The 20,069-nt window shown below is 34.4% G+C and overlaps 1 protein-coding gene across 1 annotated transcript in view; it reads left to right on the top strand.

The window, feature by feature from the left end:
- The window catches only part of LOC129224851 (phosphatidylinositol 3-kinase regulatory subunit alpha-like), a 133,220-nt gene that overhangs the window by 56,511 nt on the left and 56,640 nt on the right, over nucleotides 1-20,069 (top strand). Inside the window, exon 3 of the mRNA XM_054859397.1 lies at nucleotides 9,499-9,611. Coding sequence (XP_054715372.1) covers nucleotides 9,499-9,611 — 113 coding nt within the window. The remainder of the gene's footprint in view (nucleotides 1-9,498; nucleotides 9,612-20,069) is intronic.

The following is a 20,069-nucleotide window of genomic DNA, read 5'->3' on the forward strand; positions in this document are numbered from 1 at the left end:
GCTTAATAATTTTAGCACCAGAAAAAAAAAATGTATACTCTTGTTAAGTTCTTGCTTAAACATAGGTATAACAATAAAATGTGGATGGCCTATGTTTGCAAAGATAATCAATACTTTAAAAGGATCGTTAATAACAGTTAAAGATCGGTTAAGGACAAGGGCATATATATAAGGAGTCCAGGGGCCCCGGGATCCTCCCAAAGTTAGAAAAAATTATTAGTAATAAGTAATTATTATAGGGCATTTTCGAAACTAGGTGCACCAAGCACTGTTAACCCCTGCTAATTCCATTACCCGAGCAATGCCGGGTACGGGAATGCTAGTATATATATATATATATATATATATATATGTTATCTCAGGACATTGATTTTTATATATTAAGATTTATTTATTTTTAATATTTTTTTTTTACTTTACAAAATAAGTTTTTGCGAAGAGCGTGAACAAATTTGAACTTTGTGGGTTAACTTGCACCAATTTATGTATTTTTTAGTTTATTTAACTTGAAAGGAATCTGTCGAAGAACTAACTCTGTTGTTGTCATGGTAAAAATATCAGCATTCTTCTTTTTTACATTACAAAGTAAATTTTTTGCGAAGAGCGTGAACAAATTTAAACCATGCGGGTTAACTTGCATCAGTTTATCTATCTTTTAGTTTATTTAACTTAAAAGGGAACTGTAGAAAGCCACGCTGTTTTCATAGTTGTAATACAAGTTTTCTACTTTTTACTTTGGTAAATAAATTTTTGCGAAGAGCGTGAGTAAAATACAATTTTCTTCACACTCTTCGTAAAAATTCGTCGTTTCGTCTTGCTGCTTAAACTTTTTCTATGATTAACAGATTTAATTTGCATTTTGAAACTTTTTTTTTGTTTATGGTAAAAAATAATAATAATAAAAGAAGACTTCACTTTTCAATTCCTACTATCAGTTCACACTCTCCGTTGTTTATTTTTGATCTTGTTCAAATTTTTAATTGTTAAAAAATCACTTTTTATTCATCCACTCAAGTTCAAACACGTTTTTTAAAACTTAGTGAATAGCACTTGTTGTTAATACAGTTTTTTCTAATATTAATTCATTAGTTAATTTTAATTTATTTTTTGCCTCTTAATATTGTGATTCTGAAAAATGTATATACATATTTACATTAATAGTAATTATTTTTTAAAAAGTAACTAAAATAGCATTTTTCTTTGTAGACCTAAGTAGGAATTGACTTTTCTTTTTTCTAAATTACTTGTGTAGATTAAATTTTAAGTGCAAAACAAAATGCCATAAATTGAGTCTTTTGAGTATCCTATGTTGCAAGAAAAAAAAAGTACTTTCTTTCAATTCTCAGTTTTTTAGTGTGGAGAAGAAGTTTCTTGTAATAAAGGAACGCATTTAGGAATTTTTATTGGAAATGATAGCTCAATGAATTTCTTGATGCTCATCCTATCCGGGTTTCTAAAATCGAAAAAATTTGTGCCGAAAGATAATGAATTTGTTAATATATAATTCACCTCGATTTTGCAAATACGTAAAATTAATGAACTTTGTGCCGAAGAACGATGAATTTGTCAATATGCAGCATGCAGCCCATTCAGAGATATGAATCTTTTGAAAGTTGTGCCAAAGAATAATGAACTAGTAAATTAACTCATACAAATTTCAAAAATATAGAACTTTATTATTACGAGATACCAAATAATTAGCGCAACCGTAAGTTACCTTCTGAGGAGGAAGATAATATAACTATTAAGCTGTGGGAACAAAATACCATATTAGGCAATATGGTTTTAAGTCGAGGATTCCTGGGGAGTGACTCCCAATACCCACCTCGCTGTGCGTTTTACTGAAACAAGAATAGATGCTGGGATTCAGGGGCGTGCACCAGGCCCGAGCCTGAAGGAGGCCCAAAAATTTTAAAATGAGGGGTGAAATATATGTAGGGACGTAGGGGTAAACACTATGCAAGGGGCCCCATAAAAGTCATTTGTGACGGACCCCAAAATTTCTGTGCACGCCCCTGCTCGAATTTATTCTATAGCTAGTGCAACACTACCATAACACGTCAAAAGTTTGCAAAACCTTCTCTAAAAATAAACTTCGCTTATAAAATCAAATCATCCATGACCATGGCTTCAGGGGTAGAAGTCGGAAATTTATTATATTTTAATTAAATATATTCTCCAGCTTTCTATAACGAGTAGATAAATCAAGTAAGAGTATAAAAGATTACACTCGACGTTGAACTTGAGTGTATAATGTTTGTAAATAGAGTACAGATGCAAAGGGCAAAAACGAACGAGAAGTTGGAGATAAAAATGCTTTCAACTAACGAATGCTTCGACCCGAAGGAAATGAGGACAACGATAACTTAACTGCTGAATGATTTTATAGCTGTCCGTGTGTCTAAAAAAGAGTTCGGTTGCCATCGGGTCCGCTTATAAAGTAGCTCTGGATAAGGACCGCTAGCAAATATGCTCTTATTTTGTAAAGCATTCGAAGTTCGGAATGATTTCAAATATGTCTACACTTGTCACTTTTTTTGAAAATCTGTACTGCTTTTTTTTTTGAAATGAATAATGGCAGGAATCAGATATCACCGTCTCCAAAGATACACTCTCTCCCGCAGGGGACGCTCAAAGGTCACATGTGGTCACTGAGATCTATCAAAAATGTCCTTATTTGGCAAATTTGGACACAGCGTTGCTAAAGTGCCCTTAAAAAAAGGCGAGGGGGGGGAGCATTTTTCATTAGACGTACGTATGTGTGCATGCTCAGGGGCGTGCACAGAAGGGGGGGGGGAGAAGGGACACCTGTTGGCCCGGATCCGAGCCTGAAGGGTGCACTAGATTTTTTAAATGAAGAGTGAAATTTTTGTTGGGATGTAGGGTAAACAATATAGAGGGGGACCCGTAAAAGTAATTTGTGACGAGCCCCAAAACTTCTGTGCACGTCCCTGTGCATGATCGTTATATATGTTATATCATTCCGCAGAGTCCGGTTTACATTCGGCAAATCGAAAAATGCATTGGCTCTTGAGCGTTCAAAAACAGCATATATTTGCATATTTGAACGATGCGTTATTGCGAAATGATATATCTTTTGAAACAATGGGGTCGTTTCTGAAATTTCAAAAGTATTTTTTTCTGAAAGAACATGCTCAAAAACATAGGACTTGATCTTTTTAAAATAATTTGGCAAATTTTAATAGTTAAAAAAAATATTTTAATCGGTGCGCAGATTCAATTTTCTTTTTTACGCTTCTGCCCATGACATCCCAAGTCATTAAATGCCATTCACTTATGCCAATAGCGCAGAGCGCAATATTTAATTCGCTTCTTTACTCACATGTACTGGTAACGATTGGTTGATAGCGAGCGTAGAGCGCAATATTTAATTCGCTTCTGGATTCTCATAAGCTGGAAACGCGGTAGACAGCAAGCGTAATTATTCAGCGTGCCAAAGTTCATCACTTGCGAAGTCATAAAGATCATGCCTCATTTAAAAAATCGGACATTTCAAAAAAATAATTGAAAATTAAACATTGTGAAGATAAAAGATTTTTTTTGCTCCATGTTATTATTATTATTATTATTATTATGCAACTTCAGTGGCTAAAAGTAGTACTTTTGACTGATGGAAGTAACCCCATTGCCGCAGACCCCCGTTTGAGCCCTAAAATTGCACTTTACCTCCTCTCCCGAAAATGACTCTCAGTAAAACCTGGATTTGCTCTTTCTCTCAACAAAATATAATTCTAATATTGAATCAGACGATAATTCTAAAAATTCTCGTTGTAGATAATAATTATTGTGAAATTTCATTGCCGGAATTCTCCAGTGATGATGAAACGGAATAAGTATCTTTAAAATGCAAGATCTTTTCCAATTTATCACCCTGTAAAGGGTTCTTTTCAGTCTAGTTTGTTCTTCAGAAAAAAGACAACTTTAAGTAGAAATGCCTGACTTTCGCCGCAGTTAAAAATTCATAAATTGATAAATGCGATACTTAAAAGAGTTTTGTGTCGTTTTAACTTCGTATTATCGACATAAATACGAAATAGATTACAAAATTTGTTGTTTGGATCCAAAAAAAAAAAAAGAGGATAGTGAAACTGTTAAGTGGTTAGACTTGCTTTTTTGAACAAATCAACCTCTCTAGCAATATGTAATCTAGTAACACTACAGTGCCTCCTATTTTGAAATCCATTTTAGGAATTCCGCTAGGGATCTTAAATTGTTAGCCATCAAATTAGCCAAATTAAAAAAAAAAAAATCCTAACTAAATTTCAAAAGTCTTTGTAAAAGACTAGTTTTTAATGAATCTCAGTTGTGAATATTTCTATAAAACTTCTATCAGAAAACAAAGTATAATTTCATACAATACAAATTTGTATTTTAAATATGCAACATGCGCTTTAGTTAAAAAAAAAAAAACTATTCATAAGACATTTTATTTTAAACCGGCATTTCTCACAGCGGGCAGTGACTCCAAAAAAAATTCCGAATTTGGCAATTCCCCCCCCCCCTCTCTCTTGAGGTTTTTTAAACAATCTTTTGACATAATTTTGAGTGTCGAAGAGAATTTTTTCTGTGGAAATTTCGGAGAATTTTTCATCTGCCAGTACTTTCGCCTTCGCCGAATTTACAATTTCATTGCCTTTGGCGCGGTCGCCAAAGCTGAATCTGGACGTTTTATTCTTTTATTCAAGCGGAAACGTTGTTAAACGAGTAAAATAAAATGAAAGAAAATAAATTGTGAGTAAGAAAGTAGTTTTTGTGGTAAATATTTTTAATTAAGTGAGTTAAGGACAAAGTTCTGAGAGGGACGAAATACAGACCTTTTATCGCTGTACGATCTTGTTCAATGTTGTTAAAATCCAATATAAATATTAATTTTCCAATTAAAAATTTTCCAAATAAGTAGATTCCATTGCCCCTTGCGTTTAAAATCTCAGGCTTCATGCAATATTACACCGTTCTTATTGCATCGGTCTAGCACTAATACTATCCTGCCTCCCTCCTTCTCTGCATTCAATTTTATATTTAACGCTTCTGCACATGACATCACAAACGATGAAATGCCATTCATTGATGCCATTAGCACAGAGCGCAATATTTAATTCGTTTCTTTACTCACATGTACTGGCAACGATATGGTTGATAGCAAGCGTAGAGCGTAATATTTAATTCGCTTCTGAATTATCATAACCTGGAAACGCGGTAGACAGCAAACGTAAACATTCAGTGCGACAGTGCAGTAGCGTGCCAAAGTTCGTCACTTGTAACGTTATAAAGACCATGCCTTGGTTGAAAAATCAGACATTTAAAAAAATAATAACCAAAAATTTAAAGCTTTGAAAATAAAAGTTTTTCTCGCTCAATGCTATTCTTTTTTTGCTCATTCTATCAACTTCAGTGACTAAAAGTAGTACTTTTGACCGATAGAAACAACCCCATTATGATAGTTAAAATAACGTAATTGGTACGAAAGCATAGTTACAGATATTTCTGGCATATATCAATGTGTTACAGATGTGTTCGTTTGTGGAATGAACGGCTGCTATTTACGTGCTCAACTGCCTTCTATCTATAGCCCCAAATTTCATCCTTATTTCATTCCCCTTGCCTGCTTCCCCACATCTAAAAAACCCATTTTGGATCACCGCCCACATACTGTTCTCTTTGACCCCAACGTGCAACCCAAAAAGCGCTCCAGAGCCCCGGAGCTCTTTGCAACTCGATTTCGTCTGGATGCTAATTTCAAGTTTTGGAACATTTGTTACAAAGAAACTAATCAAGAACTTTTGGCGATAGAATGATACTGTACTCTTTTTATCGTGCATAGTAGTCATAAGTTCATAAATGACGGCATAGCCAAAAATTTGAACTTCAGGAGCTGTCCACAAGTGATGTTACGTTTTAAGGGGGGGGGGGAGGATTCGTGAAATTGTATTAGTTTGTGACAAGGGAGGGGACACTTTGCGAAAATTGATTAGAGCAACTGAAAATAGTAGAAAAAAAAATTAACTCTAATTTGAATTCCGAAACTTTGAATTCAAATTATGTTTTTCGCAATCACGAGTTGCGACAAGACTCTACTGGTTAGAGTTATTGTTTCTAGAAATGGCTCCCCCGCCCAAGCATGTCCCTCCTCCTGGGTGCTTACGTGTATATAGTTGTGTGCGTGGGTGTGTAGGCTTACGTGTGTGCACGTAGGCGTGTGTATGTGTGTAAAGGCGTGCGCGCGTAGGCGAGTGTGTATGCGCATGCGTGTGTAGGACATGGACGCCACCGCCCAGCAAAATAGGATTCCGGGGGACAGTGGTCAGGACCAGCCGCGCCGCCGCCGGTGGACGGTGGTGCTGCAGGCCTGGTCCAAGCTGAAAAAGGAACCGGAACATCAAGGACTGTCAAGTGAGAACAATAAGCAATCGTGATTGCTCAATAAAATTTCTTCCTCAGCTGATTTTCGTTTCTTTTAAATGCGCCATACCCATTAAAAAAAAGAAGAGTTTCTTTTAAGTGTATGCAGGAGCGTGCACAGGGAGTTAGAAGGAAGGACACTTGTTGACCCGAGCCTGAGGGGTCTCGTGATTTTGAAAATGAGGGGTGAAATATACGTAGGGACATTCGGGTAAACAATATGGATAAGGCCCGTGAAAATAGTTAGTGACGGGTAAATTACTGTGCACGCCCCTGAATGTATGATGGAATTTTATCTGGAAGGTTTATAAAATATTATTCTAACTTGTAAAAAGATGCTGTTACAAAATCTGACCCAATTAATTTTTCAGAAATGTTGCTAAGAATTTTTTTTTTCCCCCATCTTCTTGATCTTTTTTTTTTTTTGACTGAATATGACAGAAAAAATTTTAATTTTTGCGTTCATTAACCGTGTAGGATCTATATTTTCATTTTGGACAAAATAATTTTGATGCTGAAATTGTAATAGCTGAATAGCCGAACGTTTGACCTCTTATGGCCGAAAATTCTTTAACTTTAGACTCTTTCTTATCTCTTGAATTAGTTGAAAGGCGACATTTTGTATAGTGCATCGCAGATTTTACTTTCTAAGAATAACTGGGTTTGCAGATTTGACTTAACGACTATTAGTTGGCGAATGGAATGCTGTTTTACTCTCCTCAGCTTGTTTCCATTTATCTTATAGCAGCGGTTCCCAACCTTTTTTGCCTTTGCTAACCCCTTCCAAAATCTGTACGAGTTTGGCGAACCCCTTGTGCACTAAGTAATAAGTGACAAGCACCCCCCCCCTACTCACACCCGCAGTATAATTTGGAAGGCTTTTTTTAGTTTGAGAAACAAAAATGATAATTTTCAAAATGTAGAAGTGCGATTATTGCTACAAGTTAAAATGATAGCTAAAAAAATTATTACAAAACAAATTCGACGGAAAAAACTCAATGATAATGCAGCCCACTTTGAAAAAAATCTTAATGGAATGGTTTCAGAACAAAAAATTTCAAAGTTTGACTCAAGTGCCTTTGACCATTTCAGTCTTTCTGAAACTTGCAGTTTCTGAGACTTTAAAAGCTGTTGAGTAAATCTTTAAAACGCGATCGTATTCCCAAATTCAGCTTGAAATCAGTTATAGGAAGAAATCTTACAAAAAATTAAACAACATTTTTTTCTCCCTTGAATTGTATTTTTTGTTGTAAAGTAAGTTATTGGGAGGAAAAAAAATCTCTTCAGTAGTGTTTAAACCTAGAATCACAAACTGGTGAAGATATCGACCAAGGTAAACTGTTTTTTCAGCACTTTTAACCAGGCCTTCAGCACATTTAGCTATACAAATAGTACTTTCACTAACAAAACCTAGGCGAAATAGAATTAGTCTTCACCAATATCTTCGGCATGTGAAAAAAAAAAAAAAAAAAAAAAAAAAAAACGTTGTTATGAGTCGGATTACAGCTTTCTGCACGACTTTACTAGCAAAACACCTATGGGGTAAATATGTACCCCGATTTGTAGTTTACAGGTTATAAAAATGGGTTTGTAGTTCTGGGGTTATTTGTTGAGGAGGAAAATAACTCATGGGTGTCATTTCGGCAGGAAAAGATCTAAAAAGCAATCTATCACTGCTGTGTGGTTTTTGATCAACTCCCTTTCTACTACTTACTTTATAACTCCTCATATATTTCAATTAATAACTTTTTGGCAAACATGTTGTTTCTGTTAGACTCTATAAATACTAGCTGAGTCTCGCTATCGGAGAATTATGCGTCCCGAATCAAATTTATCGTTCCACATGGAACTTAGCTTATTTCCTCGTCTTTCTGGCCATAAACTTTTTTTAGTTCCATCTTATGCCAACTTGTCAAAACCGACAAGGCCAAGTCGTTTGATTATTATGGCCCTGGCAACAGTGATAATGCCGGTATTGGCGATGAGGGCTTGGCGCCCTTTCCATCCGGCTGGCAACCCGCTGCAAAAAGCGTCCTCCGAAAATCATCTGTCCGCAACGGTTAGCTCACTCTCAGTGCGTCCTTTCGTCCTGACAGTCCGCGCCTGACGGCTGCGTTCCCTGATGTATGAGACCGTTATTAAAGTAGGGATTGGGAGTGTTGTAGAGAAATTTGCCGGCACATGTTTGCGAAACGAAGTACGCTTGTGTGCACTCATAGCTTAATTATTTCAATCAGCCAAAAATTATTTCAGTTAATTTCTCTTGAATTTCAAATAAGCGCCGTTACTTTCAGCATTGCTTTCCTTGAAAATTAAAACTGAGATAAACTATCGGAACGAGTAAATAATTGCTTTTAATCTGCTCTGGGTTCTGAGCAATTTCATGTTATAATCCTTTCCACCGCTACAGAATTTAGTTTTTAACGTACATTGATACTTTATTTTGTGCAGAGATCCGTTAAAAGTTAAGAAATTTTATTATTCGTTTTCATCTCGTTTATTTTCCATCGAAAACATTTGGAGAAAAATATTATCATAGCTTAAGACCTTTTAATTATCACTTTTCTCCAAAAGAATCCTTTTGGAAAGTCAAAAGTCCTAGACATTAATAAATCATTAAGTTCCTAACTTATTTGCGTCTTTTGTGAAAAATTTTTAAGATCTTGTTTTTCTCATCTTGATAAAGGAATCGTGATAATTTTCTTATGCAGGCACAAGTACAAACAAAAGTTCTAATAGTTTGTTAATTCGTTTGGACAAAAACGTGGTTAATCTCAAAACAGAAACTGTGAGAGACTTTATCAATTTCTATGGATTCGTTAAGATAAGCATATTTTTTTTTGTAATCGCAAGGGACTGTCAGGTCGTCAGGTTTTCGCGTATTCCAAGAGCCAGTTAGCATTCGCTCACCGATGTGCATAGTGGATGCCACCAAAATGCGCGACCAAGGGGATGGTGGTACCACAATGGCAGTTATCCGGCCGCGCGTCCAGCAACAGCCGGTCGTCTCGGAGCCGGACATTTGCGAACTGAAGCTGAAAGCACAGAATCTTCATAAAATTGCTTCTTCTCCCACAGAGTGCCTGGAATGCTTCCACGACGTCTGTGTCCCCTACGCCCCTTCTCACCCCTGCCAAAGGAGCCCCGGGGAGACGAAGGAGCCTCCTCCGCCCACGCTGGAGCGAGAAGTCGTGAGTACACCTATTTTTTTTAAATCTGTTTCTGTGTTTGTCTGTGTGTTTGTTTGCAATGAGCTTCAAATTTAATTTCTACAATTATTTATTCTTGTTTTTCTGCTGCCATTTCTTTTACATATGCCTTCAAAATTGTTTCTAAATTTGATGCAAAATTCGCGTATTTAGTCATTTTTTAAACTCTCCTCTCAAAAATACTTCTCATTGACTGATGACTAATTAAATTATTATGTTCCAAATTTTTTTAATTTTTTTTAATCAATCTTTTCCTTGTCAATTATTATGTCTCAGAAAATAACATACTGATGTTCAGTCATTTAGTACTGAACTACCAGTGCTCTTTTATTCCTGTCAAAATTTAAAATTTTGAACTGTTATGTAACTAAAGCTGTAAAAAAAAATGTTTTAGTAAATAATATAATTTTAAAATTATTTTCAGAATAATTGGCTATACTGCTTAAACCCAATTAAGGAGCCAAAGCCCCCCCCCCCCTTTACTTTTTGAGTTATTGAACATGTAAAGAAAATAAGATATCATTACAGCTTTAACAGATGTGATCAGATCTTCTTCCACAGCTTTAAATAGTGGCGATAAATGGGTTTTTTTTTTTTGGGGGGGGGGGTAGACGGTAGAAATCGACCTATGTTTCAAATAAAAAATAACAAATCTGGTTTTCCGAAAATCTTTCAGATTACAATTTTTATCGAGAATTCAATTTTATTTTAAAATCGATTGTAATGTTGCAAGATGCATGTGCATCTAAAATTCCCCTTCAATTTCAATATCCTACCTGTTGCTGATTTTCGTCTCTTCTATATCTTTCTTCTCTAAGGGCAAATTAGACAAGTCATGAGATGTTTCCAGAAAGAAAAAAAACTCTACTGCACTTTTCAAATACATTTTTATTAAATTATCAGGGTGTCATTGTGATCTGATTAAACACTGGAATTCTGGTATTTTTTCGTGTCTTAATACCGGATATGTTGTATTTTCCGTTATTTTATAACCCAACTTCCAATTTTTTTCCTACTCCAAATTTTCGACCATTATGTCATTAAGTGTTAATGACATTCATCGTATAGACCTGTTAAATTATTTTTCTTCAGTAAGTTCTTTTATTTGCCGTATCTATACTTTTGATTTCTTCGTTTTGAAAAATGCGACTTCTTTGCACCCGATATGAGAATCGAATTTGATTCATTTTTGATGTTTACTACACTTTATTAAGAGGCAAAGAGATGCATAAATAAAAGCTTAAAACGAAACCCCATTCCTTTTAAGAGTGTCAAATGGCAAAAAAATAATTGATAAATTTTATTTTTGCTTCATTTATTTTAAGTTTTTTATGCATAACAGCTCTAGTTAATGCTGAATTAACAAATACTTCTGCATTGATAAATATTTGAAATCAGTTCATATTTTATTGATTAGGGAATTGTATACAAATTGCACCTAGTTAAATTCTTATCCACATATTCAGTTGCAAGTGCAATTTTCATTACTTTCACTTTATTTGCGAGGGATGAACTGAAAATTTGTTGCGATCGTTTTGATTTCACCTTCTAATAATTTTTTTTGCAGATATCATTTCAATGGTGCACCTAAATTTTAAATAAGCGTCTTAATGTGAAATATTCAAGATTTTCACGAATTCCCAATTTTTCAGAAAGTACAATGGACAAGGAAATATTCCCATTTTTTAAATTCCTTCCCTCTGGAAATATTTCTGACTCACATCACTGGAGGAATTGATTACTACTGCTGACTTTTTTTTTTTTTTTGTCGTGCTGTATGAGTATAAATCTATCTTGCATAGCTTAATGTTTGGCTGAGTTTTTGACTGTGAAAATCTTACACTCGAATGGACAGTCCAATCTCTAAAAATAACCAAAGCTCCGCTCCAGGAAATTGAACTGTATTGCGGAACCCTTAGCAAGTTTACACCTCCTAAATCAAATAACGTGAACCCATTTTCCCCTTCTGTCGTTTTTATTTACTAGCTGCATTGCCCAGCTTGCACGGTCTACCTCGAAAATAAAAGTTATTCAACAATCAGGCTTTACATAAAAAGGAAGAAAAAAAACACTAAAATTCCTGTCAAAATAATCATTCTTAAAGGAAAAAAAACAGCAAATCAAAAGTTCACGTATAAATTAAACGCAACCACCATAACTGCAACTAAAATCCTTGATTATCTTCTGCTGGCAGTACACCCCCCCCCCCCCCAAAAAAAATAAAAGAAAGAAAAAAAAAGAAGAAGAAGAAGAAAGAAGGATAATTCGCTAAATAATAATCAAAGGGGAAATTTTTACCTCAAAACAAAAGCAAAATTTTGTTTACAGTAGACCCTTGTTTTACGCGGTTTAAAATTAGACACCTTTATTTTATTTTACACGGATGAGTTTCGGTTTTACGCGGAAGCGGCAATGCAAACAAATAAAATTTTCCCCTCTTTCAAAATCCAAACTCCTAAAGATTGCAGGTTACGCGTAATCAACTGCATTTAGGCTTACTAATAATCGAGCTTGGGTCACTGGAGACATTTTATGCGATTGGTTACAGAGCTCTTTCGAGAAGTAAAGTTATTAAACTCACACAGTTCAGAACTCACTGGAAGAAGAACTTTTAGGAGTGACAAAAAAGGCCAAAACCTACGAAGATACCGACATCGGTGACGCACAACCAAAAACGTTCACATTGAAAATTTTGAGCCATTCCTAGATAATAGAAATGATCTTTCTGATTCCTTAGTGAAGGAAGATTCTATGATGGAAATGACGCAAGTGATCATGGATGCGTTAATGCTCTGCAAAGAACTTGAGAGAAAAATTCTTAATGACTGCCAAAAGACTATCATAGCCAGCTCGTCTTCATAAACAGAACAGGAAATTAATTTATGTTTTCTTTATACATGTTGTGCATAAAAGTCGATATAAGTACACATTAAACTTATTATACAATTAGTCATCACTTGAATAAAGTATTTTGTTATCTACCGAACCAAACCCCTATTTTAACACTATTATTAGGTCTCAATTTACGCGGTATCGATTTACGCTGCATTTCCGTGAAACTTAACCACCGCGTAAAACGAGGGTCTACTGTAGTCACAGCCGAGGAAAAAAAATTGGCAACCTTCTGAAAAATAATTCAAAATGAGATCGCCCAAACGATAATTTTCCGATATGAAATTCTGTTCCATTTGGCTAGAAATGCTTTTAAATTTTTTGCTGGTAATTTTACAGTCTTGGTTTTTTTTTTTTTTTTTTTTTTTTTTTTTTGAAATTTGAAGGAAGAAAATTAACTTCAGGGTTATTTTTCGCCGGCTTTCGAATGGCGCTAAAGTGAACTGGTCGGATAATTATTTTGGGTAGAAAGAGCCATTTAATGCCGTTTTCGGGCTCTAATATTAAAATTGGAACGTTTCGGTACTTTTTTGGCGTTCGAAAATCCCTGCGTTCCTTCTCGGGTGCCCAAGTACCTCCCTGCCAAATTTGGTCGAGATCCGACGTAAACTGGATTTTTGTAGGGGACATATAAACATACATACAAAGTTTTATTAAAGAGAAACATTTCATGCAGTGTTTTGTTTATTTATTTATTATTTTTTTGTAATTTACATATGTTTTACGCACCCAAACACACACACACACATTACGAAAATAGTTCAAATAAGCAATATTTCGTCCTAATGGGAAGTATTCTCATTCGGTAAAGTTAACACATAAATAAATAGTCCGGAACAGTTTTCAGTCGTCCACCAAAAGAAGAAAAAAGTAGCTCTTAATTGTATTGTAATTAAAACAAGTAAATTTAGATAATATTTGTAATTTGTGCAAAATTCAAGGAAAATTTTTTATTTTCATTTATTAAACACTGAATATTTTTTACCATAAGTTGAACATTTTGAGTTAAACAATGTACTAAAGTGTCATCTGAACCCGGGTTATTCCATCACTCCTTTAAATAGAGCTAAAACGAAATAGTTCTTTAAAATAAAAATAATAATAATAAAATAAAAACCCCTTCAAAAAAAAAAAAAAAAAAACAATGATTTTTGGATGCATATTTGAAAAGCTTCTACCGGGTAGGGGGGAGGTCAAGCTTCCTAAAATCCAAAAATTTCATTTTTTTTCAGGAAATTTTACTTGAGTTCACTATCACCTCTTCTCATAGGCGCCCATATGCAAAATAGTAAGGGGGGGGGGGGCTCAGATATTTTAACCATGGTTTAGCAGGATATTTTCCCCATGGAAACCGATTTCTGAACAGATTAAAGTCATTAAAATTTGACATTTTTAATAACTTATTCATTAATGGCTGGAGAAGAAATGTTTTTACATGTTTGCAAAGAAAAAAGTACTAAAAACAAGGAAGTTCTAATTTCAAGGGGGGGGGGCTTAAGCCCCCTTGCCCCCCCCCCCTATATGGGCGCCCTTGCCCCTTCTTGACATAAAATTGATCACTACTTAGAATTCAATGATGGATGTATAATAGTGTACATATACTATATTGATTAGTTCATGTTTTTGACTTACCCCAAAACTTTTTTGGAAAAGACTATCATTTTCTGTCGTGTTTTGTTGCTATGTTTATTGAATCAAAATAATGAAGTAACATTTTTCCCCTGTGATCATGTAAAAAATTTATTTTTAGACTGTTCATTTTTGTTTGAATTGTCGTCAGAAGTCATTTGCGTCTGACTATTAAAGGCCTTCATTGTTTAAATTTATCTACCACTAGGATGTTGCGCTCATAACAGCTACGACAATCAAAATCAACTTAGTTTGACAGTTTATTGATATAATTTGACGTCATGAGCTTCAATACACGATAATTTCACAGCATTTTCTTTAATTTTGTGTTTTGCAAGTGGATTCAGTGTTATTAATTTTAGCACATGACGTTTTTGCGACGTTCTTTCTCTCAAATTACACTGCGCGGCAAAAAAAAAAAAAGCTTATACCATTCTCACTAACTCTTGTGTAACATGTCCCCCTGAATCCAAATATGACAACCATTTTCCCATATCACGTCCCACTTTTAAGAAGTACCCCCCCCCCCCCTTCATTTTTCGACAGTAATGTAACCATTATTTTTATTTGTAGGGGAATGAAGCGTTGTGTTCATCATTAACATCCTTCTGAAGGGATATAGAGAGGAGAAAAGTTCAAAAGCATGAACATTTTTAGCGAGCTGGGAGACTCACGGGTTATCCCGTAAAATATTTAAAAAAATCATCAAAACCTATCCTTTTTTTTTTTTTCTGGGAGTTTGTTTGTTTTACATTTTGTTACTTATTTTTCGGTGTTAAACCAGAGTATCGAACTCAATCCTATGAGAAATAAATAAACGCCTTTGTGCAGAGAAGTAAAAGGATATAACTAATGTTTTGTAGCACAAAATTACAGATTACTGCGTTATCTAATTTTGTGCTACGAAACATTGGTTCTTTCCTTTCATCAATCCCATGAGCCTCATGTCCAAAAAATTTGCACACTAAAAAAAAAATGTGAACTTTTTTTTTTTTTTTTGGAAACAGCGCATGTTACATCTTTCAACTGTCTAAAAACAAATTTTTTTGTCTTGAAAAATAATGATCTGTAAGTGTTGCGGGCGTGATCGTACGGTCACACCTGCAACATGAGCAGATCATTATTTTTTAATACAAAAAGACTTTCGAAAGATGATATTTCATATCATGATACTTAATAGTTCTATATATTCAAACACTCGTATCACAATTAAAAGCCAAAGCTTAAAATTCCAGGAATAAAGTGCTAATATAGGGGAGGGTTACTCTAAGTGGGTAGGCCTTCGTATGCCCTCCCCCCCCCCCCCTTGGTGTGTAAGCGGCGATGCATACGTATGTCGTGTTTACATGAACACCCCCCGAGTTTTAATCAGTCCTAACGAATCAGCAGTGAAGCGGCATGACGCGAACCTTGCTTTAAATAATAATAATAAAAAATGATACATTTCTAAAAAAAAAGTTTTTAAAAAAAATGAAGTTTTGTAACTTGTGATTAGTTGAAGACCAGCTTATTTTTTTGATTGTCAATAATATTACGTGATTCTGACACCATCCACCAAAATCACAATAGTCATTTCGTTTGTTTCTTTTTTTAAGTTTAATGTTATAGTTATTGAAATAGAACATGCCTTCGAGCAAAGCGGGTATAGGATTTAATCCTATATTTATTTATAATCTCTTGACTCGTGTGCTGACTTAGATTTTCTATTTCAATAAGATATGTACAATAGGGCGGTCCAAAACTTCGAAGGTGTAAATTTTTTGAGTCCTACCCTCCCATTTTGTTCCAATGTATTAAAAAATAAATCAGACAAAATTTGAAAACATTTCGATAATATTTAGAGGTAGCTCAACGCAGATCAAGTTTTCATCATTGCTGAATAGAACGCGTATGACACACAACCATTGACCTCACTAAGGTAAAATACAATTGCTATTTTTATTAAAAAGAAAACAATTGCTTTATAAAATTGCTATTTTATATAGAGACTTAACAATAGCCATTATGAAAATACTTTTGTAAATACAAGTAAATACATAAAATCTATTCCTTTAACAGTCGTGATCGAATAAATTTAACTTGTTGCTTATGCACGTATTCTTAATTGTTTTGGTTTTCAATGTTGGAATGGCAGGTTGCACTTATTTTTGAAATGCATATGCCTCTTTACTTTAAAATAACTGAGCATGGCAAATACATCAGTTACATCAAAATCAGAGGTTTATCTTCTTAGTTCAACTATAAGTGAGCTGACAGGTAGTAAACTACCTTCAATTCGTATGGCATTGGGGATGTTTCTTCATAACCATACTGAATTAAAGAAAACCGTAAGAGAATCTTCAAGAAATACAATAGAAGAAATAACAAAATTTTGGCAGAAAGCCAGAATACCCGTAAAGACCCCAAAACTGTCAGCCCAAGTTATGGAAATATATTGAAAAAAAAAAAAAAAAAACAGAAGTACAATGACACAAAAAAATAAAGAAGGTGAGCTTTGCAGGACCGAGGCCTAACTGACTAAGTTTCTGCAATGTGCTTTTGACACGAGTGTCAATACCGGGGAAAGCAAGGGTACCCATGTTTTACTAGAGCAAAAAAAAAAGAAAAGGTTACTATAGTTTCCATGTCGACATCACATTATGGAATTAATTATTGGTGCGGTGTTTAATAAATGTTTGGGTTTTTCTCTCGCACCATACGTACCTCTTTTTAAACGATTCCAGGCCTACTGGGAATTCATAGACAAAGACAAATGCATCATAGGCAAACAATAAGGACATTTTAGCACAAGTGATAGACGTAAAGGATGATACAATAGTATTTGCTGAAAGATTACTACATGACACGCAAGCGAGAGATGACTATCGAGAACGTCTTGACCTATGCTTAATATTTCTCGGTAAAGCCCCTCCGCATGGAATCAAATTTGTAGCACCTGGGGCTATGCATCATGCTAGATGGATGTAAAAATTTTTATATTGTTTCAAAATAGGAATGTTTAGCTGTCAATTAACCATCACGTCAATAGAAGAAAAGGGATTGCAAAAAATATGCATATTTGTTGTATGTGTGTATTTAAAGGCTTGGATGACTGGTTCTATGCCTCAAAATGCACCATATAATGATTTTAATGAAAAATCTTTATTGAAGTATAAAAAGATTGATGAAGACATAAGCAAAACTGCAACGCAGAAATTTGCCAATCCCCTGTGGTATTTGTCAAAAGAACTCGTGGCATCAGCTCTTTTTGCCAACAAAGTGCCACACTGCATTAAAAGACAGGTGGTGAAGGCGATGAATGAAGTAAACGGGAAAAACAATGTGGTGAAGCACACTAAGATTTTGCTAAAACATTTTATGGATATGAAATTTGAAGAACTTGTGACAAAGGGGTCAATTTCATTTTTTCAAAGCATGGGTTTACGTGATACCTTCATTCACGTAGATCCAGAAATCTGGGAGCTTCAGGAGGATTTTAAGAAAGCAAAAAGGATTATTTAAGGAATTTCAGTGGTTAATGATAATGCTGAAAGGGGTATAGTCCTTGTAAAAGAGTTTAATGAAAAAATGACGCGCAATGAAGAACAATGCCAATTGCAAGTTGTCGCAGAACATTGACGAGCTTATCCCGGATGTAAAAAGCAGAGTTTGTAATGTGTACTAAGGAAAGTCATATACATAACTGTTGAAATATTATTATTTTATAACTAACTATTTTTAACTTACAAAATGGTGGCAATTTTAATTAAATAAATTATATACTTTTCCTAGCATCAATTTTATTTCTATCTGCATTTATGGCATAAAATGGTAAAAAGCGGAACTTTGAGGCTGTTGAGCTACCTCTAAATGTAAAAATTATGAACTCAAACTTCACAACAATTATTTTTTACTCAGTTGGAACCAAATAAGGGGGTAGGAACAATAAAAATCAGGAATTTTTTTAAAAGGGCCTTTTTTGGACCACCCTAATGTACAACTTTAAAAAGTTATTTTTTAGGATGGCAATTAATTAGTCTATTCATTTAATCAGTTATTTTTTTATGTTTTATAGACAAATGTGCTGATTTTAAATTGGATAAGTACAACTGTTATATATATATATATATATATATATATATATATATATATATATATATATATATATATATATATATATTTATAATGACAGATAGTTAGTCAACTATTTTAATCATTTATAACTTCATATTTGATTGGCAAATGTACTGAATCAGTTAGTTAAGCTTACCCGCTTTGGGCTCCCTGGTAGGGCAAAGCGAGTTTTTCAAATGTTTGTAAAGTTTGATAATAAATAATTATTGGGTCTGAAATAATACAAAAATCACTGATGTTCAAGAACCCTGCTAGGAAATAAAACCGAAATTGTTGCGATAAAAATCCAAAAAAACTTCAATTTTCGAGCGTTTTCCGAAAACCTACTCGCTTTGGGCCACCCTCTTTTATGAGTAAAAATGTCTTGTTTGCTGAAATGGATTGAGCATTAGCTAAATATATCGATAGCTGGGGAGCGATATATCGCGGTATTAAAATTCTGATGTCGCCCAGCCCCAGTCGCTTCACAATTCAAGAAGAACGTTGCAACCATGAAATAGAATAGTATTTGCTTGGTACTTTTAACTTCATGATAAGTTTTAATTTATGACTTAAACCTCTGTATAATCAAATATTGTGATAAGAATATTTGCTGCCTTCTTTTTAAAGCTTAAAGGGTTTTATTCAAAAATTAAGCATTCGACAAAATTAACTACGCAAAGGTTCTTTCTTTGACATTGTGCACGATGATGAGGTTGAATGTTCAATCCCCTCCCTTTTTGAAATCCTGGCACGGGATTTCAACTGCAAACGCCATTGCATGTGGTGTAGGTGGTGGCCGTTGTCAGAGTATTTATTCTTGTGCTTTTCCCCGGTCGGTGAGGCTTATGTAACTGCCGTCATTGTATTTGATCACTCGAACAGAAACTATTTCCTTCCATTCTTGTCTCACCATTGTGCAAGTCGACCTTGAGGGAAGCCCTTTAACTTTGTTCCTGTCAGGAAAATAAAAGTTGCTCGGCTTTACTAATGAAGAACGGAAGAAAAATCCATTAAGTGAAACGAAGTGAAGAACTAACACGAGCTTTTTAATTTTTTCCTTCGAAAATCGTTAATTGGTGAATTTTTTTATGCGAAAAATGTTTAATATAAATGAAATCCCATAGTTGATTCATTTGCTGTTTTTGTTTGTCGTTTTTATAATTTTTAAAATTTTACATTTGCTTTAATAATACCCCCTCCCTGTATATATTACGATATAACGCTAGATTTCAGCAATTTTTGTCTGCGTTTCGGTATTTCACGTTTATTTAACCTGTCCAACCAAAATTTGTAAAAAAAAAAAAAATGGTGCATTTTTTTTGTTTTGCTTTATACTTTTGATTTGTTTTTTGTTGGAGTCTGTTATACATTTGGAGAACTTTTTAGTTAGTCCAACCATCAAGTATGCAACAGTCACGTGCTTTAAGGACGGAAATGGCTCTAAATTATCGCATGTTTTAATGACGAAAAAGTTTTAAGAACGGTTTAACATAACACTGTAACAAGAAATCTTTCGTTGGGTTGGGTTGATGGCAGAATGATAGGTTCTGCGTCAAACAAATACATCCGATATAAAACGAATGTGTTACATTTGTGAGGGGGAAAAGAAAAAATTGAGAATAGCAGGACTACGGAAGTCTTGATAACCTAAATCCAGTTTATGTGTACAGCCATTTGCAACGGGGGGAAAACAATAAATAGTGTTTTCAAATTTGACCATGCCCTGCGTTCTTCATGAATTTAGTAGCTAGCAGTTGTAGTCATTAGGAATTTTAGAAATTAGAAATATTGTTTTTGAGTGTCGTATCTAAATTCTAAAATGAA

This window comes from Uloborus diversus, chromosome 6 (genome assembly GCF_026930045.1).
Source record: "Uloborus diversus isolate 005 chromosome 6, Udiv.v.3.1, whole genome shotgun sequence".
Taxonomy (NCBI): Eukaryota; Metazoa; Arthropoda; class Arachnida; order Araneae; family Uloboridae; genus Uloborus; species Uloborus diversus.